Source organism: Lutzomyia longipalpis, chromosome 3, assembly GCF_024334085.1.
Source record: "Lutzomyia longipalpis isolate SR_M1_2022 chromosome 3, ASM2433408v1".
In the NCBI taxonomy this organism is placed as follows: domain Eukaryota; kingdom Metazoa; phylum Arthropoda; class Insecta; order Diptera; family Psychodidae; genus Lutzomyia; species Lutzomyia longipalpis.
The window spans coordinates 30,055,187-30,078,004 of record NC_074709.1 but is presented as its reverse complement, the minus strand read 5'-3'; the positions used below and the strand labels follow the sequence as shown (position 1 = coordinate 30,078,004).

General features: G+C 34.6%; 1 protein-coding gene across 11 annotated transcripts in view; it reads left to right on the top strand.

Annotated features, from left to right (window-relative positions):
• The window catches only part of LOC129793812 (twitchin), a 55,855-nt gene that overhangs the window by 3,540 nt on the left and 29,497 nt on the right, over positions 1–22,818 (top strand). For 2 of the 11 annotated variants that reach the window (XM_055834192.1, XM_055834191.1), the window contains exons 2-23: positions 586–1,021; positions 1,548–1,732; positions 2,338–2,482; positions 3,116–3,455; positions 3,644–3,945; positions 4,105–4,372; positions 5,569–5,939; positions 6,084–6,395; positions 6,472–7,211; positions 7,278–7,415; positions 7,618–8,295; positions 9,021–9,347; positions 9,410–9,520; positions 9,615–9,653; positions 9,733–9,879; positions 14,836–15,069; positions 15,640–15,675; positions 16,204–16,251; positions 17,337–17,484; positions 18,698–19,071; positions 21,003–21,080; positions 21,953–22,078. In XM_055834192.1, coding sequence (XP_055690167.1) covers positions 706–1,021; positions 1,548–1,732; positions 2,338–2,482; positions 3,116–3,455; positions 3,644–3,945; positions 4,105–4,372; positions 5,569–5,939; positions 6,084–6,395; positions 6,472–7,211; positions 7,278–7,415; positions 7,618–8,295; positions 9,021–9,347; positions 9,410–9,520; positions 9,615–9,653; positions 9,733–9,879; positions 14,836–15,069; positions 15,640–15,675; positions 16,204–16,251; positions 17,337–17,484; positions 18,698–19,071; positions 21,003–21,080; positions 21,953–22,078 — 5,463 coding nt within the window. In that variant the 5' untranslated portion in view covers positions 586–705. Of the gene's footprint in view, positions 1–585; positions 1,022–1,547; positions 1,733–2,337; positions 2,483–3,115; positions 3,456–3,643; positions 3,946–4,104; positions 4,373–5,568; positions 5,940–6,083; positions 6,396–6,471; positions 7,212–7,277; positions 7,416–7,617; positions 8,296–9,020; positions 9,348–9,409; positions 9,521–9,614; positions 9,654–9,732; positions 9,880–14,835; positions 15,070–15,292; positions 15,338–15,639; positions 15,676–16,203; positions 16,252–17,336; positions 17,485–18,697; positions 19,072–21,002; positions 21,081–21,952; positions 22,079–22,818 lie in introns of all 11 variants that reach the window. The other 9 variants (XM_055834193.1, XM_055834200.1, XM_055834197.1 and 6 more) reach the window with 9 other exon arrangements.

The window sequence follows — 22,818 nt, the reverse complement described above, 5'->3', positions numbered from 1 at the left end:
TCTAATTCTTCGCAGGAACATCAAACATGAATAAATTAATCATTGAGCCTTTATAGAACAAATCTTCAAAACGTTAAGAAAAAAAAGGAACGTTAAACGTTAGAAGGAGAAAGATTAAAAAGATAAACGTTAGAATTGCTCTAATAAATTGACAAAAAGTGCTAAATCTAAATTTCTCTTTTATTTCTTTCATTTTAAAGCATTCTCATAACGTAAGAAAGTCGTTTTAACTCACTGATCTTACAAAGAAAGTTTCGTTAACCTAAAGTTCAAATTCTTCATTAATGATTCGAGAAGATTCTCATAACTTTATCAATTTTTGTTAAAGAAATTTCCATTTCTTGGGAACTCAAAAAAATGTGTTTGAAATTCTTCAGACGATTACGTAATCCACCAACGAAAAAAGAATTTATCAGAGAATTTTTGATGGAAGAAAATTCTTAGAAAAATCATGGATTAACAGAGCAAACAAACCCATTCACCCTAATTAAAGGAAATTCCTCAACCACCACCACCCCCATAATAAACGAGTGTTTAAAGAAAAGCAATAATAGTGCAATAATCTCTAAAAATTATTTTTTTTAGTGTGCTGTGATGGACAGTTGTGTGTGTAAATTAAAGTAAAATTGGAGAGAGTGTGCTCCCAATCACACCCACCACCGTGTTTTTTGGACAAGACAAGTGGGGTTTACGTGGAACCGGAACATGGGTGTGATTGATGATTTCGCCCCTAGTTTCGTGCAAAAGCCACAGCTGCGCCAGGAGGATGATGGCAATCGCCTCATCTTCGAATGCCAACTCCTGGCCAGTCCTAAACCCGAAATTGAGTGGCTGAGGAGTGATCAGCTCCTCGTTGAGGATACCCGTACCAAATTTAAGATCGTACCACTCAGTGAGGACAACAAATACTCCGTCATCCTCGACATTGATGATGTTGTCGAGACAGATGCCGGGTTGTATCGCGTACGCGCGAAGAATAAAATGGGCGAAGTGGCGGCATCGATTAACCTCAATTTCAGTCGTGAGTTTTCTATTTTTTTTTTTAAATTTTCATTTATTGATTCTTAGAGAAAATTCTTTAATTTTTCACATTCTCTGAAAAAGATTAACAAAGATTTATCAAGATTAAAAATGTAGTACCTACATTTAGAACACTTAGCTTAAATCTATTAAAAAATTCGGTTTTAGAGTCTAAGAAAAAAATAGAAAAAATATTTTCATTAATATTCTGTCTGATTTTTATGCTTTTAATTTACCAATTGGCAGCCCCTCAGAATAATTTCACAACGTATTATGTAACTACTATTTGCAAGGAGTTTTTCCTATTTAATTAAAAATGTTCCAAGATTTTATTTAAAGGATATAATGCACAATGTATGGAAGAAGGCTAAAATTCTCGAGAAATAATTTAAATAATTCCTGAAAAAATATCACTTTTTCCTTGGAAAATCGTTTAAAAAAAAAAAGAAAAAAAATTGCAATACATTGTGTGTAATGCTCTTCTCCATTGTAAATTAGTCTCTATCGATAAATCTTGCTTTTCACAGCTGCCGATGAGCCAAAAGAAAAACAAATCGACGGAGTAGCACCCACATTCGCCAAGAAGCCCGCCATCAGGCAAGAAGACGATGGGAAGCGTCTACTTTTTGAATGTCGCATACAGGCCGACCCAAAGCCTACGGTTACGTGGTCACACAATGGGAATGTTGTGACCGAAACGCCACGGCACAAGGTTAGTTTGGTCAGGAAAACAAATTAAATCATTTTTTTTCCAGAATTGTCTTTAAAAAAAAAAACGTTTTTAATATTTTATCAATGATTAGCCTCTTTTTTCTTAGAGATTTAATAGTTTTTTTTTATTATTTAAAATGAAGAGACTTGCTTAAATAATTTTGTATGATTTTTTTTAAAGAAGAAAAGCCTCAATTCTTCAGAAAATGATCTCATAATTTTTTTTATTAAATACACCCTCATTTACCTAAGTAGCACCGTCTGACTGAAAAAATATAATTTTTTTTAAATTTATCAATTAAAATTTCTATTATAATTTTAATTTTTCAAGATAATTTTTAATTCTTTTTGTTAAATAATCCTTATTTATTAAAATTAATTTATGAAAAAGTCAAATTTATATTACAGTCGCGAATGAGTCACAAATAAGTCACAATTACAGTCAGGTATTGATTAACGTCGCATGGGATATACTCTTTCCACTCATTATTATTAATGGGTGGAAAGAGTATATCCCATGCGACGTTAATCAATACCTGACTGTATCCCAAAAACAATCTTTTATCCAGAATTTTAAAATTTTAAACTAAATTTTGCATTTTGCAGCCAACAATAAGTAAAGACGATGGTCACTTCTACTTTGCATCGCTGGAAATAAAGAATGTAACAGTTGAGGATGCAGGAAAATACAAAGTGACCGCAAAGAATGAACTTGGCGAGAGTAATGCAACGATTAGTCTCAATTTCGACAGTAAGTCACAAATTTTATCAAATTTTTTTTCTCATTTTTTTGTCTTTTTATTTCCATTTATAATGGACACTGGCTGCTCTAACTTGCGTTTTGTTATAAACACACACATTTTGTTTTTGTTTTGCGCCTGCGGCTGCGAAAATATACCGAAAATTAAAAATATTTTTAATTCAAAATGGTGTTTCTACGGTTTAAGACAAAATTTTTTTTGAATTCAAATTAAACAAACGGTCATTAGGCTTTGAATTGAGAAATTATAAGGAAATTGTATTGAAAATTTGTTTACAGAAACACCCGAAATATGGGCGAAATATAAGAGAATAGAACCATAGAAACACCAGAAAAAAAGAGCCTAACACAACATTAAAAAACACCCAAAAATATTAAAACAAACGCCCAAATCCAGACTAAATGAGCTTGCATAGAATTTTAAGATTCTTCTCTACAATTTAAAAATAAAAAAAATCAAACGGAGCCTCGGCCGCATTTAAAAAGGTAAAATTAAAAGAATAAAAAAAAACTTTACGTGCGTGATGATCGCAATTTAGAGCAACCGGGGTTGGGTGCCAATATGGGAAGAATCGAGAGAATTTTGAAGAAGCGATCTTAACTCCTTTGTGCACGTATTGCCAGGCGATGAGGCGCCCGTGCCAGACGATGGGATAAAGCCCACCTTTACCGAACGACCGGTCATCAGGCAATCGGACGACGGTGGCCGGATAACATTTGAATGTAGATGCGCCGGTGATCCAAAGCCGAGCGTACTCTGGTACCATGGTACGACAGAAATCAAAGATGGTGGCCGGTATAGGATAACCCTGGAGCCAGATCAAAAGCTCTACCACATGGCAAGGCTCGAAATAAGTGGAGTCGTTAATGGGGACCGTGGAGAGTATAGGGCTGTTGCTAGGAATAAACATGGCGAAGGTGTGTCCACGATTAATCTCAATTTCGAAGGCGGTGACAAGCCAAAGTGAGTGCAAAAAATCAAAATGTCCGATCAAGCTAACCTAAAAAATTTGAATTTTTTGAAAAAGATTTTGGCAGTTGGGCTGGGACGGTTGGGATAAACTTTTAAAATTTTGAATAATAACGGACAGAAAAAAGATAGAATGACCGTTAAATGGCACAAAAAAAATTGTGTTTCTCCTTAATTTAAAGAATTCCAGATGGCAAATCACCCAGATTCCCCAAAAAACCAACGATACGACAAGAGGGTGACGTCCTCATTATGGAATGCATCCTTGAGGCTCATCCTGTGCCCGATATCACATGGTTTCGCGGCAGCAATCTCATAGCCGATACGGGTCGTATCAAAATGTCTAGGCGTGCCATATCGCGTGATATGTACACGCTAACACTTGAAATTTCAAATCCAACCCGCGAGGATGGCGGCAATTACAGGTGCAACGCATTCAATAGCTACGGCGAAAGCAATGCAAATATTGCACTCAACTTCCAAGGTAGGTTTCCCATCAAAAGAAGAAGATTTTGGCTGCTTCAGAGCGTGCTGGCTTTTGCGCTGCATTCAAATTGTTTAAATATTTTTTATTTACATTACTCCACATTCCTTTTAAATTCTTCTAATGGGAATTTTGAATTTGTGCCCGTTTTCTTGTTAGGCGGTGACGATCCAAATGGTTTCGCACCGTCCTTCATCGAGAAGCCCAGGATCATTCCAAACGAATCAGGCTCCCTTATTACCATGAAATGCCGTTGCAAGGCTAAACCCCAACCCGTTGTCACGTGGTACCGTGGACAGGATGTCGTCAAGGAATCCGCCAAGGTTGCCATCCAATCGACACAGTCCACTGCACCAGATGAAGAAGACGTTTACGACCTCATACTACAAATACGCGACCCAAGTGCTCCCGATGGTGGTACTTACAGGTGAGGAAGAAACAATCTTGAAAATTCTTTTTTTCAAAGACAGCTTGATAAAAAATCAGGCTTAACTATTGAAGAAGCCTGTTTACTGAGCAAAATTTGATTACTGAAGAAGCCTGTTTACTGAGCAAAATTTGATTACTGAAGAAGCCTGTTTACTGAGCAAAATTTGATTACTGAAGAAGCCTGTTTTCTGAGTAAAATTTGATTACTGAAGAAACCTGTTTACTGATCAAAATTTGATTACTGAAGAAGCCTGTTTACTGAGCAAAATTTGATTACTGAAGAAGCCTGTTTACTGAGCAAAATTTGATTACTGAAGAAGCCTGTTTTCTGAGTAAAATTTGATTACTGAAGAAGCCTGTTTACTGAGTATTTGATTACTGAAGAAGCCTGTTTACTGATCAAAATTTAATTACTGAAGAAGCCTGTTTTCTGAGCAAAATTTGATTACTCAAGAAGCCCGTTTACTGAGCAAAATTTGATTACTGAAGAAGCCTGTTTACTGAGCAAAATTTGATTACTGAAGAAGCCTGTTTACTGAGCAAAATTTGATTACTGAAGAAGCCTGTTTACTGAGTATTTGATTACTGAAGAAGCCTGTTTACTGATCAAAATTTAATTACTGAAGAAGCCTGTTTTCTGAGCAAAATTTGATTACTCAAGAAGCCTGTTTACTGAGCAAAATTTGATTACTGAAGAAGCCTGTTTACTGAGCAAAATTTGATTACTGAAGAAGCCTGTTTACTGAGTATTTGATTACTGAAGAAGCCTGTTTACTGATCAAAATTTAATTACTGAAGAAGCCTGTTTTCTGAGCAAAATTTGATTACTCAAGAAGCCTGTTTACTGAGCAAAATTTGATTACTGAAGAATCCTGTTTTCTGAGTAAAATTTGATTACTGAAGAAACCTGTTTACTGAGTATTTGATTACTGAAGAAGCCTGTTTACTGACAGAACAGGAAAATTAGTTTACTGAACAAGATTTTAGAGCCAATTTAATTATTGATCAAGCAAGAAGACCTATTGAGCAAAACAAGCTTGTTTTCAGATCAAAATTTAACTGCAGAACAAGCTTGTTTTCAAAAATAATTCAATTACTGATAAAGCCTGTTAAGACAGCAAACTTGAGTTCTAGACAAGCTTTAAAGAAAGCTCCCTAAACTCAAAATTCTAATATCCTTCCTATCTTCATTAGGTGCCACGTTAAAAATGAATTTGGCGAAAGCAATGCCAATTTGAATCTGAATATAGAAGCAGAACCCGAACCCGAAGGCGATGGACCTACATTCGTAGAGAAACCAAGAATAGTGTCAGAGAATAATGGAAAACTCGTGATAATGCAGTGCCGTGTGAAGGCAAATCCCGAACCGACTGTTGTATGGACAAAAGATGGCGAAACTGTACGCGATGGTGGACGCGTGAAGATGTCCGTTGTGAAGAAGGGTGATGAGTACGACATCAAACTAGAGCTAACGGAACCCGAATTAAGTGACTCAGGACTATACAAGTGCAACATTAAGAATACCCTCGGGGAACTCAATGCCAACCTCACACTTAACATTGAGAGTAAGTATCTGAGAAGGAAGCTCTGTGCAACGGATCTTAAGGCTTTAACAAAGCTCTTGAAGATCAGACCTTTTTCAAGATTAAACTTATTTCAGATTCAGAAATTCTCAGGAGCTTCAACAATTTTTTTTCTTTACCTTTCAGTTGTTCCTGTGATAAAAGACAAGCCAAAACTCATAAAGATTGTGAAGAAGAAGACTGTTGTCATTGAGTGTACCGTTGTATCCAAATTCAAACCACAAGTAACGTGGCTGAAGGAGGAGAATGTCGTATCTGAGAGCAAGAGGCATCAGGTGAAAGTTGAATCAACGAAAGAAGGTGAATTTGCAGTTCAACTTGAAATTTGTCCAGTTAACGACGCCGATAAGGGTAACTATCGCCTTGTTGTAAAGAACGAACGTGGTGAGGCCACATCGCAAACTGTTGAACTCAAGGATCTTCTCATTGAAGATAAGGGTGAGTTTTCTTTAAAAAAAAAAATAATAATAAAAAGATAAATTAATGTGCTAAAATGAGAAATATTTACATTTAGGTGAACGTCCAATTATTGCACATGGCTTGAAGGCTGTACGTGTGCAGGAAGGTCAAAATTGGGAACTATCAGCATCGCTGAAGATGACTGATAAGAAAATTAAAATTCAGTGGTACAAAGATGAAGAGCTGGTACGTGATTCAACGTATCGCATAACTTTCGATGGTACCACAACGAGAATGAACGTTACGAAGACCACACGTGAGCACCAGGGCAAGTACAGGGTGGTTGTGATCAATGAATTCGGATCTGATGAATCCGTGGCACAAGTTAAGGTTGAAACTGAGGATAAAAAGGAGGAAGAAGAGGAGCAAATTGAGGAGGAAGAAGAGGAGAAAATTGAGGAGGAAAAGAAGAAGGTTGAAGAAGAGAAGAAGATTGAGGAGAAGAAGAAAAAGGAGGAAGAAAAGAAAAAGAAAGAGGAAGAAAAGAAGGTTGAGGAGAAGAAGAAGAAGGAGGAAGAAAAGAAAAAGGTCGAGGAGGAAAAGAAGGTCGAAGAGGAAAAGAAAAAGGTCGAAGAGAAGAAAAAGGTTGAAGAAAAGAAGAAGGTGGAAGAAGAGAAAAAGAAAGAGGAGGAAAAGAAGAAAATCGAGGAAGAGAAGAAAGAAGAGGAGCTCAAGAAGAAAACAAAACTCAAGAAGAAGGAAGAAGAAACCAAAAAACTCGAAGAGACAAAGAAACTCATCGAAGAAGTCAAGGCTAAGGAGGAAGCCAATGTTACAGAAGAATCATCAATTGAAGTAAGTTCTCAAAAAGAAAACTCCAATCTCCATTAAAAGAAATCTAAAAAAAATTCTTTTCAACAGGTCAAATCCCAATCAAGACGTAGTTCAGTTCTTCGTGAAGAAATTGTTGCTGAAAATGGCAAAGTTTCACGCCGATCTTCATTGCAAGTTGAAGAGGAGGCAAAGACTGAACGGAAGCTGAGTATAACAAAGAAGGAGGTAAGTACAATTCCTACCACACTCTTGTGGATAATTTTGTTGCACCGTTTTTTTTATTCTCATGTCTTCACATTCCACCCCTGAACACCCCCTCGTGAGTTGCCCTGTACACGTTTTTTTTTAAATCTTCTTCACTCCCTCTGTGAGGCACAGTGTCTCTTGTTTTTCTTTGTCACGCACACATGCACTGACTTTGTTATAGGAACCCAAGAATGAGGTAGATAGGGATGAGAATGAAGGTGAGATTGAGCCGAAGAAGACAAAGCTGAAGACACGTGTTAAGAAGACGGAGGATAAGCCAAAGGAGGAGGAAGTTGAGGTGAAACCCGAGAGTAAACCTGAAAAGGCTAAACTCAGGAAAGTTGGGGAAAAGGCAAAGGATGAAAAGCCCGAAGAGAAGGCGAAGAAGTCTGAATTGAAGAAGGCTACAATTGATGAAGAGCCTAAAGCCGATGACGTCAATGATGATGATATTTGGGGTGGTAAAGAAGAAATCTTACCAGAGAAGAAGAAGTTAGGTCTGAAGCCTGATTCAAAGGCAGAACAGAAAGAAGAACAAAAACCGAAAGAATTGAAATCAAGCCTGAAGCCTGATTCAAAGGTAGAACAGAAAGAAGAACAAAAACCAAAAGAATTGAAACCAAAAGAAGAATTAAAACCAAAAGAAGAACTAAAGCCTGAAGAAAAACCCAAAGATAGTCTAGGAGTTCAGCCAAGAGGTAAAACCGACGAAGAGGCAAAGCCTGAAGCTAAGCCTGATGTAAAGAAACCAATTCGCCTTGAGAAAGTCAAGGAGGCTCCTGAAGAAAAGGCTCAAGAAGCAAAGGCTGAGGTGGAAAAGCCCAAAGAAAAAGCTGGTTTCCTCAAACCCAAAGTAAAGGTGAGGCCACACAGTCAAGTCAAAGACATTTTCCTGTGTAGAAAAAAAATCCTTAAGTCTGTGTCGTCAACCTTTTATCTTTCCTTTAAATTACATTCCTGTACTCTCTTCTTACAAAACTTTGAAAATATTCTCTTAATTTTTTTTTGTTGAAGGCTTTGATTGCCTGAAGATGATTACAAAGGAGGTTACCTTTAAGGCAACCGCTGTGTATCATCTTCCGTAAGCTTTTACATTTTTCTTTTACACTTATTTTGAAACCTTCAGAGACTCTCTATCTCTCCTAAAAAGCTAACATTCTCAAAATTTATTGCCCTTTCAATTGGTTCGCTTCCAACGTAGTATGATCCCATGAAATATGTCCCAGATAAGGATGCTGTAGCAGCAGATGGGGATGATGATGAAGGTCCCGAAGAAATTGCTCCAGAAGATTTTAGGCGTCGTCTGAGCAAGGCAGTCATCATGAATGGAAAGGTTGGACCTGGAAAAATTTTGTGACGTCTTCGAAAAAACAAATTGTGGTCGTCCCTCCTCTGCAGATCAATGTTCTGTACTCTGTCTCTCTTGCTTTATCCTTTTATCTGTTCTTGACTATCTCTCAAAATGCAACATAACTTTTGCTATATATGAGCTGCGTGTCACAAAAGCTCTCGCTCCATTTAGAAAAAGCTTCTTCCCAATTAATTAATTCCTTTTGTAAAAATTTAAAACAAAACGCAAAACAGAAACCCGAAGCCGATAAGCCAGAGGAGAAGCTTCTTGACATTCGTGGTGGTTTGAAGAAGATTCAGCAGAAACCAAAGGAAGAACCCAAGGAGGAACCAAAGAAGACTAAAGTTAAGATCCCAAAAGCGAAAAAATACGAAGATCTGCCGGAAATTCCAGACTATGAACGTCCCGAATTGGAGCAGTATGAGAAGACAGAACTTGAGCCGCATAAGGCGGAGAAGTCTCAGCCAACGCCCGTTGAGAAGGCAAAACAGGCAACACTGGAAACAATGCCGGTGGAAGAGAAGCCTGCTGATAAATATGAGAGGAAGCCACAAGAAAAGGTAAAGGATTCTTTTTTTTTTAAGGTAAAACAACATAAAATTCACATAATTCACACAAGCAGGTAACGGAGGAGAAGGAACCAACTAAACTCCAAATACCAAAGATACAGAAAGAAAAGGAAGAACCCGAAAAGGTTGAGGCAAAGAAACTCAGGGAAACTCCCAAAATTGAGGTATGTTGCAGTAGGAGAAGAGAAGTTTTCCAGGGCACAACCCATCATCACTTAATCCTTTTGTTTTCTTACTGCACATTGCACACATATTTAGATTCCAGATAAGCCCACAAAGGAGGAAGAAAAAGAAAAGGTAAGAATCACTGAGAAAAAATTAATTTTATTGAAGAATTTTTCTATTAAAATTTTTTATTTCTCTGTTTTTTTTTTAGGAGAAGGCAGCAAAGGCAAAGGTTAATGGTGTCAAGACGAAGAAGGAGAAGCCAAGTGCCTACGAGGATCTCCCCGAAATCCCAGATTATGAGCGTCCTGAACTCGAGAAGTACGAGAAGGTTGATGTGGATAAAGCACCAAAGAAGGTAAAGGACTTCAATGTTTTTTTTTACAATAATTTTGCGAGGAAAATTCATCTTTTCATCAGCAAGAAGTTTCAATTTATCAGGAGATAATTTCAATTTATTCTGTGGCAACAACAAAACTATTCTCTTTAAAACATAATATACCGTACAATTGGGTAACTTTCCCAAATTTTCTGATAATTTTCTCTACAAATTCTTTTCTGTTTCTTTTGGTAATTTTCATTAATAAAAGTTTTAACTCGTTGAATGCGAGTAAAACACTCTGAAGAAGAATTGTAAAAAAAATGTAATTCTTTGTAATATTGTACAGTCCATTAAGGTTCACATCTAGTTCCATAGGGCATGCTAAAATAAATTCAATTCAATTCAATTGTTACGATACGGGTGGGGGATTAAAAGAACGTTATGCACGAGGCATAGGATAAGTCCCCCGCATGTAACCAAAATTGGGTTTTAAATTATTGTAGGGGATCCTTAAAGATTCAAAATAAGCGTAGTCATTTCCCGGAAAAGCGCTGGGAAATCTACGAATTTTCCGGTTTTTGGTGTAACCTATATTGATTTATTTCTCAATTTCTATCAATTGTAGAATATTGCGATTGGTGTCAAATGAAAGCTATATCAATGCTTAATATTATATATTAAAACCATTTTCCAAAATGCACAAGAAGGTGAAAATTCGGAAAGATTTTCCGAACACGCATTTTTCTTTCGCCTCCCATTTCCACAATATTGCATGGGACCACCTGGAACATCCCTCATTTTGTAGCTTTTTTAATCCCCTTTCATTTGGTATAGCACTTGCTGGGGAAATCTGCTGGGAAAACTGTTTTTTTTTTTTTAGTGATTCAATGTTGGAAAAACTCACTATTCGAAGGCTGCAATGTTATACCGGAGCTCACACCGACTTAGCCGATTTAACAATGCAATACAATGTTATACAATGTTATACAATGTTATGACATTGTATAACATTGCAGCCCTCGAATAGTGAGTTTTTCCAACATTGAAAATCACTAAAAAAAAAAAAAACAGTTTTCCCAGCAGCTTAGCTTAGCTTTGAAAGCTTCAAGAGGAATCGTGTTGTCTCTTTCTAACTAATGCAATATTGATGAGATGGCAATACGAGGGCTGCATTGTTAAATCGGCTAAGTCGGTGTGAGCTCCGGTATAACATTGCGAATAGCTTTCATTTGACACCAATCGCAATATCCTACAATTGCTAGAAATTGAGAAATAAATCAATATAGGTTACACCAAAAACCGGAAAATTCGTAGATTTCCCAGCGCTTTTCCGGGAAATGACTACGCTTATTTTGAATCTTTAAGGATCCCCTACAATAATTTAAAACCCAATTTTGGTTACATGCGGGGGACTTATCCTATGCCTCGTGCATAACGTTCTTTCTGGGCTGTATTTTTGCAGCACGGTGTGCTCATGTCCGCGTCTCATCCCAGACTGATGTCGATCACACCGTGCAGGAGGTTTTAATTAGGAGGGGCGAAGTGGCACTGAGCCGAAGTTTATCTCTATGGTGAGAATATCGCCACACTATATTAGAATTAAAGAAATTTTAGAAAATGGGAAAAGAATATTAATAGAAAATCTTTTAAATATTTTTTCTTCAATTTTTTAGCAAGAAAAAAATCAATCAAGAGGTTACTATCTGTACGATCAAGAGGTAATATTTATTCAGAATATTGTCCCCATTATTGAGATTATAGAAAAACGTTTAAACATTTGAGTAAAATAAACGAAAATGAAGGGAAAAGGAAAATAATCGTGATGAAATCTGTGCAGACGCCTGTGCAGACGAGATTACCAACAAACAGACCTTTATATAAAAGATTTAAGGAAGAAATCGATGATTCTTATTTTTTGCATTTGAAACTTCCCTTTGATATCTATCGATCGGGTTCATTGATGCACCTGTGGGTACGGGATGACCCAAAAATCCATTTTGATTTGCTCTAAACTGCTTTTGGTCAAAAATATTTAAATTTTTTAAGAAAAAATGGAAGCTGCATAGCTGAACGGGAATAAAATTCTTTATTATATAGATGCGTTTCACTATTTTTTTATTTTGAAATTATGTGTCACACTTATAAAATATCGAGGTTAGTCCAAAGAAAATTTTGTAAATAATTTAAAATTGTAGACTCTCAGAGTTATATGGGGTCATACGTTGACTCAAATATAAAACATTGTACCTATTTTTCTGAATTTAAATCAATTTAAATATCGTTCCTAGTAAGAAATGCATTGAGTTTATGTGGAAAAGGCCAAAGAGCATGTTTCGATTGAAAAATTTTCTCCGAAAAACTACCACAGAATAAACATCTTGATGAAACCACTGAATGTTTCAATGTTTCATGTGAACATGAAATATTTACAGATTTTTAATTATTCTGATTATTTAGAAATATTCGTTAAGAAAGTTTAAATATTCCTCCAGATAAAATCCTCCTGAAAATTGACATTAATTTTTTTGAAATAAATATTTGTGATTATTAGGAAAAATATTATTCCGAATATTGGTACAAATGTTCATTCAGATAATTACCCCCTGATGGTTATTTTTTCTTCATTCAATGTGACAGAATTTGCAGTTAAAAATGCTATTTATTGGTCATTAAATGATCATTTATTTGTCATTTAATTCTTTCTTTAAAGACCTTTAAAAAAATAAACTAAAGATGTGAAGAAAATTTGATCATCCATCATAAATATGTTTGCAAGTAATTATCAAATAAGACAATTTGTGTGTGGCTCAAAGAGAGAACTGGCGCGCATAAACGTACCTAATACCTTACTTATTACAATATAGAGGTCATACCACCATTACGCACTTGTACGGGAGGAAAATTTATTAATAGGCATAAAATTTTCTCAACATATGAATTATTTAATAAATACTTTATAATGTAAAAGCGGGATAGAGATGTGTGTGTGTTTGTGTGTGAAGAAAATGCCAAATGGCAGGCACAATATTTCAAAATGACGATGACACATTCTTCATGCACTTAATACATAATTTTCTGCAAAATTTCTTCTTATGTTGTCATCCTTTTTCTTCCTTTTGCACATGTTTGTATGTTTTCTATGAAGAAAAAAAGAAAGAAGAAGTGAAGCACAAACCACTTGTGCTCGAGATTAAATGTTTCTGGCACAAGAATTACACTTCTTCCGGGGGGAAAAAATGAGCTATTGCTGCTGCTGCCTTGTGCATTTTGTAAGCCCCCAAAACAATTGTGCAGGTGGGAGATGGCTGTTATTAATAATATTGCCCTTTTGCCATTAAAGAGGCGCGCAACACCACCAGCAGCAGAACATTGTTCTTCATTACTCTAAAACTCTCCTCAAAAAGCTCATTCGCGCGTCATTTTCAATCTCACCGCCAACACTGAATCAACATCCGACATGTAATCGCGCCACTTAATCGATGGTAACGATCGCCAAAACGATTAGAATTTTCTTTACATTATTTACAAAAAGAAAGATTAATATTTAACCGGAGAATTTTTTTTCTTGTGAGAAATATCCTTTAATCTGCTCCTTGGGAAAAAAATCAGTGAATGAACATTTCGAAAGGATTAAATTCGGGCAGTTTTTAAAAGGTTTTTTTGTGCAAAAAGTTGTGCTAAAATTAATTATTTTTAGTGTTTAATTTTCTCCAGTTTAATCCACTGAAAGTTAATCTTCGTTAATCTTAACGTGATGTAATACAAGTGAAGAAGTTGAGAAAGAAAATTTATATTTAAAAAGCTTCGAATTAATTTATTTTCCTATTAATGTTCTTCTTTGATAAATTTCTTTTTAATTTTTAAAGTTTTTTTTTGTGGAATAAAGTGCAACGAACCTTGAGATTTTTCTGAAAATTTTGATTATTTCTTTAATAGATATTTTAGTGCTTTAGAACGTCATAGAAATATCCTCCCTCTCCGAAGTTAAAAATTAAAGAACTTGTGCATCAGAAAGGAGAAATTAATTATTTGTTAAATAAATTAAATTACCTATCTCAAAGCTGTGTGAAATCCAATTTTTTTCAATGTGTTTTGATTAAAAAATTGATTAATTCGATGAATTTAATTTGAATTTAATGAGGTTCTAAATCGATTTAATATTTAATTAATTCGAAGTAAAATAATTTAAATTGATTTATTTTTAATTAATTTCAACATAAAAATTCGTGCCAATTTGAATCAGTCATTCAAGGATTTTTTTTTCGTAGCAGATTTAAAGCTCTTGGCAGACTAATGGATTTAATCGCTTGATGTGAAACTAAACATTTCTGGGAGATTTTTTAAAATGACTTTGTTGTAAAGAAATTGAAAATGAATTTTAAAGTTTTTTTGTCTCAGAAATTCCTTAGAATTCTAAAGGAAAATCTCGGAGTTTCTTTGTCAAAAGTATTGAAAATTTTCAAGGATTTTAATCCCAAATCTGTCAGAGATTTTTCTCTTAAAAATAAAAAGTAAAAACGGATATTTTCTAATTTCTTTCGCTCTATTTCAGTCTTTTCTTAAGTATTTTTCTGGGCAATAGATTGCGATGTGAAACAAATTGATGGGAATTTGTGGAAAAATTATTAAGTGGTTTAAAATTAAACCAAATGGGTTTATTAAATTTCTTCACGTTGAGAAAAATAATTTTAGTTATTTAAAAGCCACAAAAACGTAAGATAAAAAAGGTTAGACTTTGTTCCTTCAAATATAAATGATTTTGTAAATTTTTAAATAATTTTTAGTAGAAAAAATTAAATCCAGAAAATTTGTACAGAATAATTAAAAATATTTATAAAAACAAGTTATCTTTAAGTCGTTAATTTGTAGGCATTGTTGTACTTTTATTCATTTACAATATAAGACATCCTGTCCTTAAATAATCTCTTAGTTTTCATCTTACCCTCATTAGAATCCTTGAAAATTGTTAAATTTTAATTTCCTTCGTGACAGGACGAGGCTAAACCCAAACTTCCCGAGATTAAGACTGTCCCAACCATTGAAGCTCCTACCATTGAGGCACCAAAGATTGAAGTTAGCCGTGATAAGAGCCGCGAAAAGAGCCCCCTGATGGATCGCAAGAGTTCCCTAGCTGCACCTGGGTCTGGCCCCTCAAGTCGTCGTGGTTCCCTCATTCCACCCGATGATGGTCTTGGTCGACGTCCAAGTCTCATTATTAACGACGAGGTAAGTTTCAGCGCCATTTTATTTTCCGTTGGATTCGTTTATTTTTCAAACAGGAAATATGGATGAAAAATGCATCGATTCGTCGAAGAAATCTTCAGCGTTCTTTGGAATTTCTCTCAAAAAAATTAACGTTTTTATTCTATTTTCTCTCTTTTCTCTGGGAAATTTTATTACTCCTAAAACATGGACAAATAACAATAAAAAATTATGAAAAAAAACACAGGAAAACAGAAAATTACGTCCTGGAGAAGTTGTGGAGGAGAAGAAGGTAAATGGCAGGCAGGAAAGCAAAAAAAAATAACGTGGCGTCTCTTAAATGTTTTGTCGATGTTCTGCCGATGTGGACGTCTTTGTATAATAAGCTCTTTCTCTCTCTTTTATCTATCTTTTCGCCTGACTTCATCGAAAGAAACGCCATCGAAGGTTTACTCTGTAATGGCGTCCTTACAGATAACCTGTCGGTGGCCATCTTTACATATTAAACAAAAAAAGAAACAAAATACTCCCACACCTCACCATGCGTGGTCAAATAAAATTAATCCTTGTATTGTCTATCGTGTCGCTTTTCAGTCAAAACTGCGACCCGGCGAAGTGTTAGACCCCAAGGTGAGATCCACAAATTAATTAACCGAGTGGTTTTCTTTTCAAAAAAAAATCATGGCTATTTTATTTCAAAATGGCATCATATCCGTCGATGAGTTTCATCGACTTGTGGATATGTGATGCTATCTCGTGGGAGGCGTGGTTTTTATTTTTTCTTTCTCTCTCACACTCATTTTTCTTGTAGCTTTCCATCTCTTTTCTATTTCTTTTCTTTCTCTTTTGAGCATTCGATTAATTTAACCTCACTTTTAACGATTTTGTAGTAAATTGAGGTTAAGTTAATCTGAAAAGCTCTGTGCACAAAATGCCTTTTCTCTCTTACTCTTCGCCCGCATCTATCGCTGATGGGGAAAAGAGAAGTAATACATCGGAGTGGTCATTCATCGAATCTCTAACACAATTGTACAGAACTCAAAACGTTTTTTTTTTTTTAATTTTTGTTTCATCGAAAAAATATTTGAGAATGATTTTAGAATAAAATATTCTTTTATATCTTTCCAAAATGACCAAAACAAACAATAAAACAAAAAGATGAAAAAAGGTGGACGTCCTGGTGAACTGGAGTCAGCAAATAAGCAGGTTCACAGCAATTCCTTTAATTTTTTTAAATTTATTCTTAATTTGTAATCTAAAGAAAATCATCATGAAAATTTTTCAATATCGATTCTAACAGGAAAAAAATCTCACTCGTGTTTACCTCCTTTCTAAAAAAACACCTCTAAAAATAAATTGAAAAATCAAACCTGTGGCTAAACTCATCGACGAGACGGGAAAGGAAATCGATGAATGTTTACTTCTCCATTATCCCCCCCAAAAAAAAAAAGTTTTTTATGTATCTTCTTTATTATGCTGTATATATTATGAATTCTCTTTCCTCTCGTCTCTTCTCTTTCTGCTAAAGGCTCCAACAGATGGACGAGAAATTTCTCGTGCGGTGCGGTGCGGCGAGGTTTTCGGCCAATCAGAAGCGAGAGATTGCTCACAGACTCTCACCGCACCGTACGAGAACGTTTTTCGGCCAATCAGAAGCGACGAAGGGCCACGAAATCCTCGCCGCACCGCACCGCACGAGGAATTTCTCGTCCATCTGTTGGAGCCTTAAAACAAAAAAAAATATTTCTATTTGTATCTATTCTAACAAACTCGACGCAAACTTCAGAGCTATCAATGTTTCTACTTTCTGCTACATATAGGGAGTGATTGAGGCATAAAAGGGATCAAATATGGCGCCGGAAGCGTTCTTTTGCAAAATAATTAAGCAAAGTTTGATTTAAAGAATTTTTCTTTAATTTTCATTATTCTTTCTATTAGAATTCAAAAAATAAAATTACTTCTTTGCAGAATTTACGATCTTTAATAAGCCTTAAAAATAAATCTCAAGTGTTTTCAATGATTTTTGAGAAGACATAACCTAACTTTTTAAAAAATAAAATTCCGTTTTTTTTTTTATTTTCTTTTGAATTTCAATGCGAAAATATTTTTTTAGAACCACAACAGAGTAAATAAAATGCCTCAATCTCTGCCATTTCTGTTGCTGCTTTCCAGCGCCGCTCTTAAACGTTTCAGTGTGCAAATGTCTGGAAGCACCAATGGTGGTCAGTGTGGCTGCTGGTGCTCAAAATGTGAAAAGAAATTTTAAATCTAAATCACAAAATCATTTATAGCGGCGACGACCTTCCGTGGATCTCAGACGTCCCAGCGTCCAGGATCTCGAGGATAAAATCAACCAACCGTCCACGCCACTTCGCGTGATCGGTGAGGTTGGCCCACCGGCTATTGTTGATGTCCAGGAGAGCTACTCAGCCGTGGAAGGTAAAGGACTCTCGGATCGTCTCATTCTTCGTCGTTTCTTTTCGTTTTCTCGTTACTTTCTTTTTCGTTTTCTTCTTGATTTTCGTTGTGATGATGGAAAATCGTGACTTAATTTTTTTCAACCTCTTGCATGGCTTTGTTCTTTTAGTACATAGAAATCTGTACTAAAATTACGCTTAAATATTTTTTTAATGAGGTAGATTCTGTAGAAAATAATTTCTTGTTTTTTTATCTTTTATTCTTTAAAAAAAAAGATGAAAATATCAAAGCTTACAATTTTAGTACGAAATGTGTCTAGCATAGTCTAGTACTAATTTTATTAAAACTCTGCAATCCTTCAATTCCTTTTCATAGAATACGCAACAAAGGGTCCTACTTATGCGACTAAAATATCTTTGAAATTTCTAAAATTTGTTCTAAATTTTTAACGATTTCTTGGTCGCAGAATACAACCCCAATCAAAACAGTAGAAAGAAAAAAATTTTAACAGAATCAACTCTGAAAGTTTAACCAATAACCATGTATTAAATTATTTTAATTTGTATTTAGTAAATTGTATTGCATGTTTAATAAACATTTAAAAATATGAATTTGAACTAAATCAAAATTACTAAAAGACTTCAAAAGATTCATGTATCAAACAAAATTAAGGAATGTCCCTAAAAACCATGAAAATTAAAGGAATGAATTTTTTTTATCAAATTCATCTGAAATGAACTTCAATTCCCCTTCGAAAATAAAAAGAACAAGAGAAAGATTTTGAAAATCTCTCAAGAAAAAAAACCATGTGTTAACATTATTCTGTCTCTAAATTGCTTGAATTTTGGGTGTGTGCATTGGATTATGTGTGTGTTCTAAAAGGTTTTTGAAATGGTGTGTCTTGGATGGTGTGTCTTCTCTCTGTTGCTACGTGCGGCATTTTTTTTTATTAAAAACTCTTTTAAATTTTCTCTCTTTCTCTCTATTTTCTAATTTCAAACCAAACAAAAAAATCTCTGTCTCTCTGTACAAAACTCAAAACTATGTTCTAACTCTGCTGGATGTCTCTCTGTGCATCTCTACTACATACTCTGTCTTCTCCTTCGCTCTCTGCTGTGCGTACAAACCTAATCTCAAATTCTCACTCACCTTAATCTCTTCTCTTCTCTCTCTGTTTACCTTCTCGGGCGGGAAACTTAATTGTTTTCTCACAATTCGCGCGCCAAAAATCCAGATCAAACGGGCTACCTCACGGTACAGGTGGAGGGCAATCCTGCTCCAACGTTCAAATTCTACAAGGGCGTGAGTGAGATTTTTGAGGGGGCCCGCTTCAAATTCTTAACTGACGGCGAAACCAACTCCATTACCCTGTGTATTCGGAAAATTAAGCCCAATGATGAGGGCAAGTACAAAATTGTCATATCCAATTGCCATGGGGAGGATAGTGCTGAGATGCAGCTGTATGTCAGCGATGCTAGCGGTATGGACTTCCGTGCCATGCTTAAAAAGCGGAAGTACGCCAAGTGGGCGAAGGACCAGACAGATCCAGATTGGGGTGACCTGAAAGAGGTGGAGAAACCACTGCCGGCACTTAAGAAAGTCGAAAAGGTATGTTCTAATTTTTACCCAAGACACCTACCCAAATTTCTCTCTATTCTCTCTCGTTTTTTTTGTTGTTTCTTTTTGTAATGAAAAATCTTTCAGGAACATCCTGTGCAGCTGGATTGTCTTCTTTCTTTTAGCATTCAACAGCATTTATATAGCTTTTTTTTGCAGCTACATCTTGATGGTTTTATGCCGCCAAAATCTTTGTTTCAGCTGAGACACAAACCGAAAAAAATCCTCACAAGTACTAAATTTCGTACTCATTCAGATAGGCAAAGCAAATTCTGGCGACATTTGTTTTCTCTTTTTTCTGTTTGTAAAAAAATCTCTTGTGATTCACTGTGAATGAATGTTGATTGAATTGATTTCTTGTTCAGTGGAATGAAGAATTGGATGATCACCTTACGGGCTACTTGGAGGAAATTGATGAGCAGGGCAATCAGTTTTTGGTGATAATGTGTGAAGGGCAGCAAATAGCACGTGTACCAGCTGGGAAACGTGGATTGTCGCATTGGAAATGGCTCAAGGTGGGACGTGACCGACTGGACGTTTTTTTAGTACACAAATTTACTTAAAAAAGCATTGAATTGTAGTACTTGTTTTATATTACGAATAGTTTTTATAAGCAAATTATTCGCAAAACATTTATAAAACAGTATTTACACAAACCAATTTTTAGTACAAGAACATCTAATCATTTTTTAGTACCTAATATTTAATATGAATTTCAGTCAAGAGAAGATATTTAGAATATATATTTTAGTACATAACGATTACGAGTTTTTATATTTTTTAGTACATGACTTTTTTTGTAAACATTTATAGCAAATGATTCATATTAAAAAAAAAATTAAACAAAACACATTTCAAGAAGTTTTTAGTACAGGATTTTTAACAAAAAATCTTTATACCTACATAATATTTGCTATTATTTCCAAAGAAATGACTAATATAGTTAACAATATAGTAATACAGTAAACATTTCAAGGCTTAAAATGAACACAGTTTTAGAACGAAAAATTACAATAATTTCAGTTTTCAAGAACAAATGTCACTTTACGAACATTATTAGTACAAAACTAGCATTAGAAATAAATTCTTAGAACAAGACTAACGACGTTTTTCTAAGAACAATTCACATATCTCACTTTACGAACATTCCACAAAATGTGACTTACATAATGAACTTTCCTTTTTAGTACACGTCTCCCTTTATGAATAAATAGGGATAACATGACAGAACTTTAACGCAAAAGAAAAACGTTCTGCGTGTGTCGAAAGTCCTCTGAGAGAAAGAACAAGCCAAAAAAAATGTTGATACAATTATTCCATAATTCTAGGATGTTTTCGAGATCAAACGCCGTCCATCGCTGCAGGAATTAATTCCTGATTGGCCAAAACTCATTGAAGCTGTTAAAGTAAAGGTTGGACTCTTTAAAAAAAATAAATCTAAACAAAAATGTGGCCTAAAATGCCCAAAATTAATTCAAAATTAAATCCAACGGGACAGTTAAATAAAAATATTTGAATTTCATTTTTAAAGCAAATAAATGTACTAAAACAAGATGGCGTCGAGGTGTTAGATGCTTTTAAAGGAAGATAAAAAGCTCAATAGCATCTAATACGTCGCCCCATGCTAAATTCTAAATTAAAAAATAAAAAATGTTTAAAGCAAAAATAAAACTCAAAACAAGACTTAGAAAATGTGAGACAACCTTTGAAGGAAAAAAAAACGCAAAAAGATATTTTAGGACATTCCCAAAAAAAAATGGCGACGTTTCACGTTGTTTCAATTTATTTTGATTATTTTGTTGTTGTTGAGAGCGTCTAACCTACAGCCTAGTCGTTTACCTAATTTCTCAGAAAAAAAGCAAACCTACAATATCCCACAATTTTAAGATTATGTGTGAATAATGTGGATTGATTGATAACAGGGAATTGGATCGCGACGTCCCTCCTTGGCTGAATTAATACCCGATTGGCCCACTTTGCATCCATTTCAACGTCAAGAGGTCTGTCCAAAATCATTTTTCACAAAACAAATTATGTACCTACTAAAAAATTTATTTTATCTTTCAAATGAATAAAAATCTTGACAAAATTTGAGTAGTTTCTAACAAAACATTTTTTTTTTCAAATCACTGCCTCTCACACAATTTTCTCGCGAGTAGTTTAAAAAGTAATTTACTTAAAAAAGATATAAAAACCCCTATGTAGTGCGTATCCACAGCATGATTTCTCTCTGTAGAACACTCGATAATTTTTTTTTAGTACGCAGAGTACTATTTTTTGCTGTTTTACTACAAGAGGCAGTGAACGAAGCTTACTGATGGTAGTTGAATTAACTTCAACGTATTTTATTTTTTCTAGATGTGTCGTATCACGACTTTTCCTCATCACGAGGCGACTTTGGTGTCCTTTTCTTTTCTTTTTTTGCAAAAGGATTCAATTTATATTTTTCAGTGATTTTTGTTGATTTAAAAAATCACTTTGGATGGATCTGGCAATCCCATTTACCCCATTAAGCGCATTTTTTCACGAAAAAAAAAAAAGAAATTTTTATTTTGGTGGGTGGTTTTCAGCCTGGTGGTGAAGTTTTATTATTTTTTTGTGGATTTGTTTTTCAGCAAATTTTGCCAGAGAACACATCGTTTTTTGGACCAACAGTTTTCTCAGCACAAATACCATAAAAAAGAAAAAAAAAAGTATAACTTCTATCTATCTTTTCTTTCTTCTTTCTAGCCAAAAAAAATTTCTCTTCTTGTGTGCAATTTTTTTCTTCTTTTCAAAAATGAATTTTTCAAAAAAAAAAAAAAAGATTTAATATTGAATTGGATTTTAAACAATTTCTTTGGAAATTCTTCTTTTTTTTTGCAACGTACAGAAGCAGGATTCATTCCTTCGGCCATTGATTGATCAGCACGCCAAGGAAGGCAAGGATAAGAAGGTTGTCTTCGAAGCTGGATTCAGTAAGCCAAATTGTAAGCCGAAATGGTTCTGCCGCAAGGATGTGAGTACAAGAATATTTTAATATTTTATTCGCGCATTTAAAAAATAATTTTGCTAAAGTTTTCCCGTTGAAATTTTCATTGAGGTCGGAAATTATGAATTAGAATTCAAAAAGAATTATTTTGACCTTTAATTTAAAAAGTTTCTTACGGCTTCAATTCAAACGTTACGAATTTGGTTTCAAAAAGTTTCCTAAATAAACCAAAAGGACCCCAAAAGTGGAAAATATGAAATTATTCTTAAGAAACTGAAATTTATTTAAAGAATCTGCCAAAGTTGTTTAGGAAACTGAATTGTTTTAAGAAGATCGTAACGTTCTGTGCAAAAAAACGAATTTATCTAATACAAATATTTAAAATCATCATTAGGCTATGAAGCTTCAAAAGAAACTGAAAAGTTTCAAAAGAAAATGAAAGGTTTGTGAAGGAAACCTTTTTAATTGACTAAAAATTTAATTCTTGAATAAATTTTACTATTCAGATTCAAGAAACTTTAAATCCCGATCCCAAAAAATGAAACTTAGGCCTCTAAGTTTTTCTTCAGGCCCTGAGTTATTGAATTTTTTTTTATAACGAATTATTGTTTAAAAAACTATATTTACAAACATTTTTTAAACTTTTGATATTTTAACGGATCAACCGCGTAAGTCTCGGTTTGCGTCAAAAATTCTAACGAAAAAAGATCGTGACTTAGCTTCAGGTCAAAAACAAAGCTAACATTTTAGAATTTAGATGCTTTTAG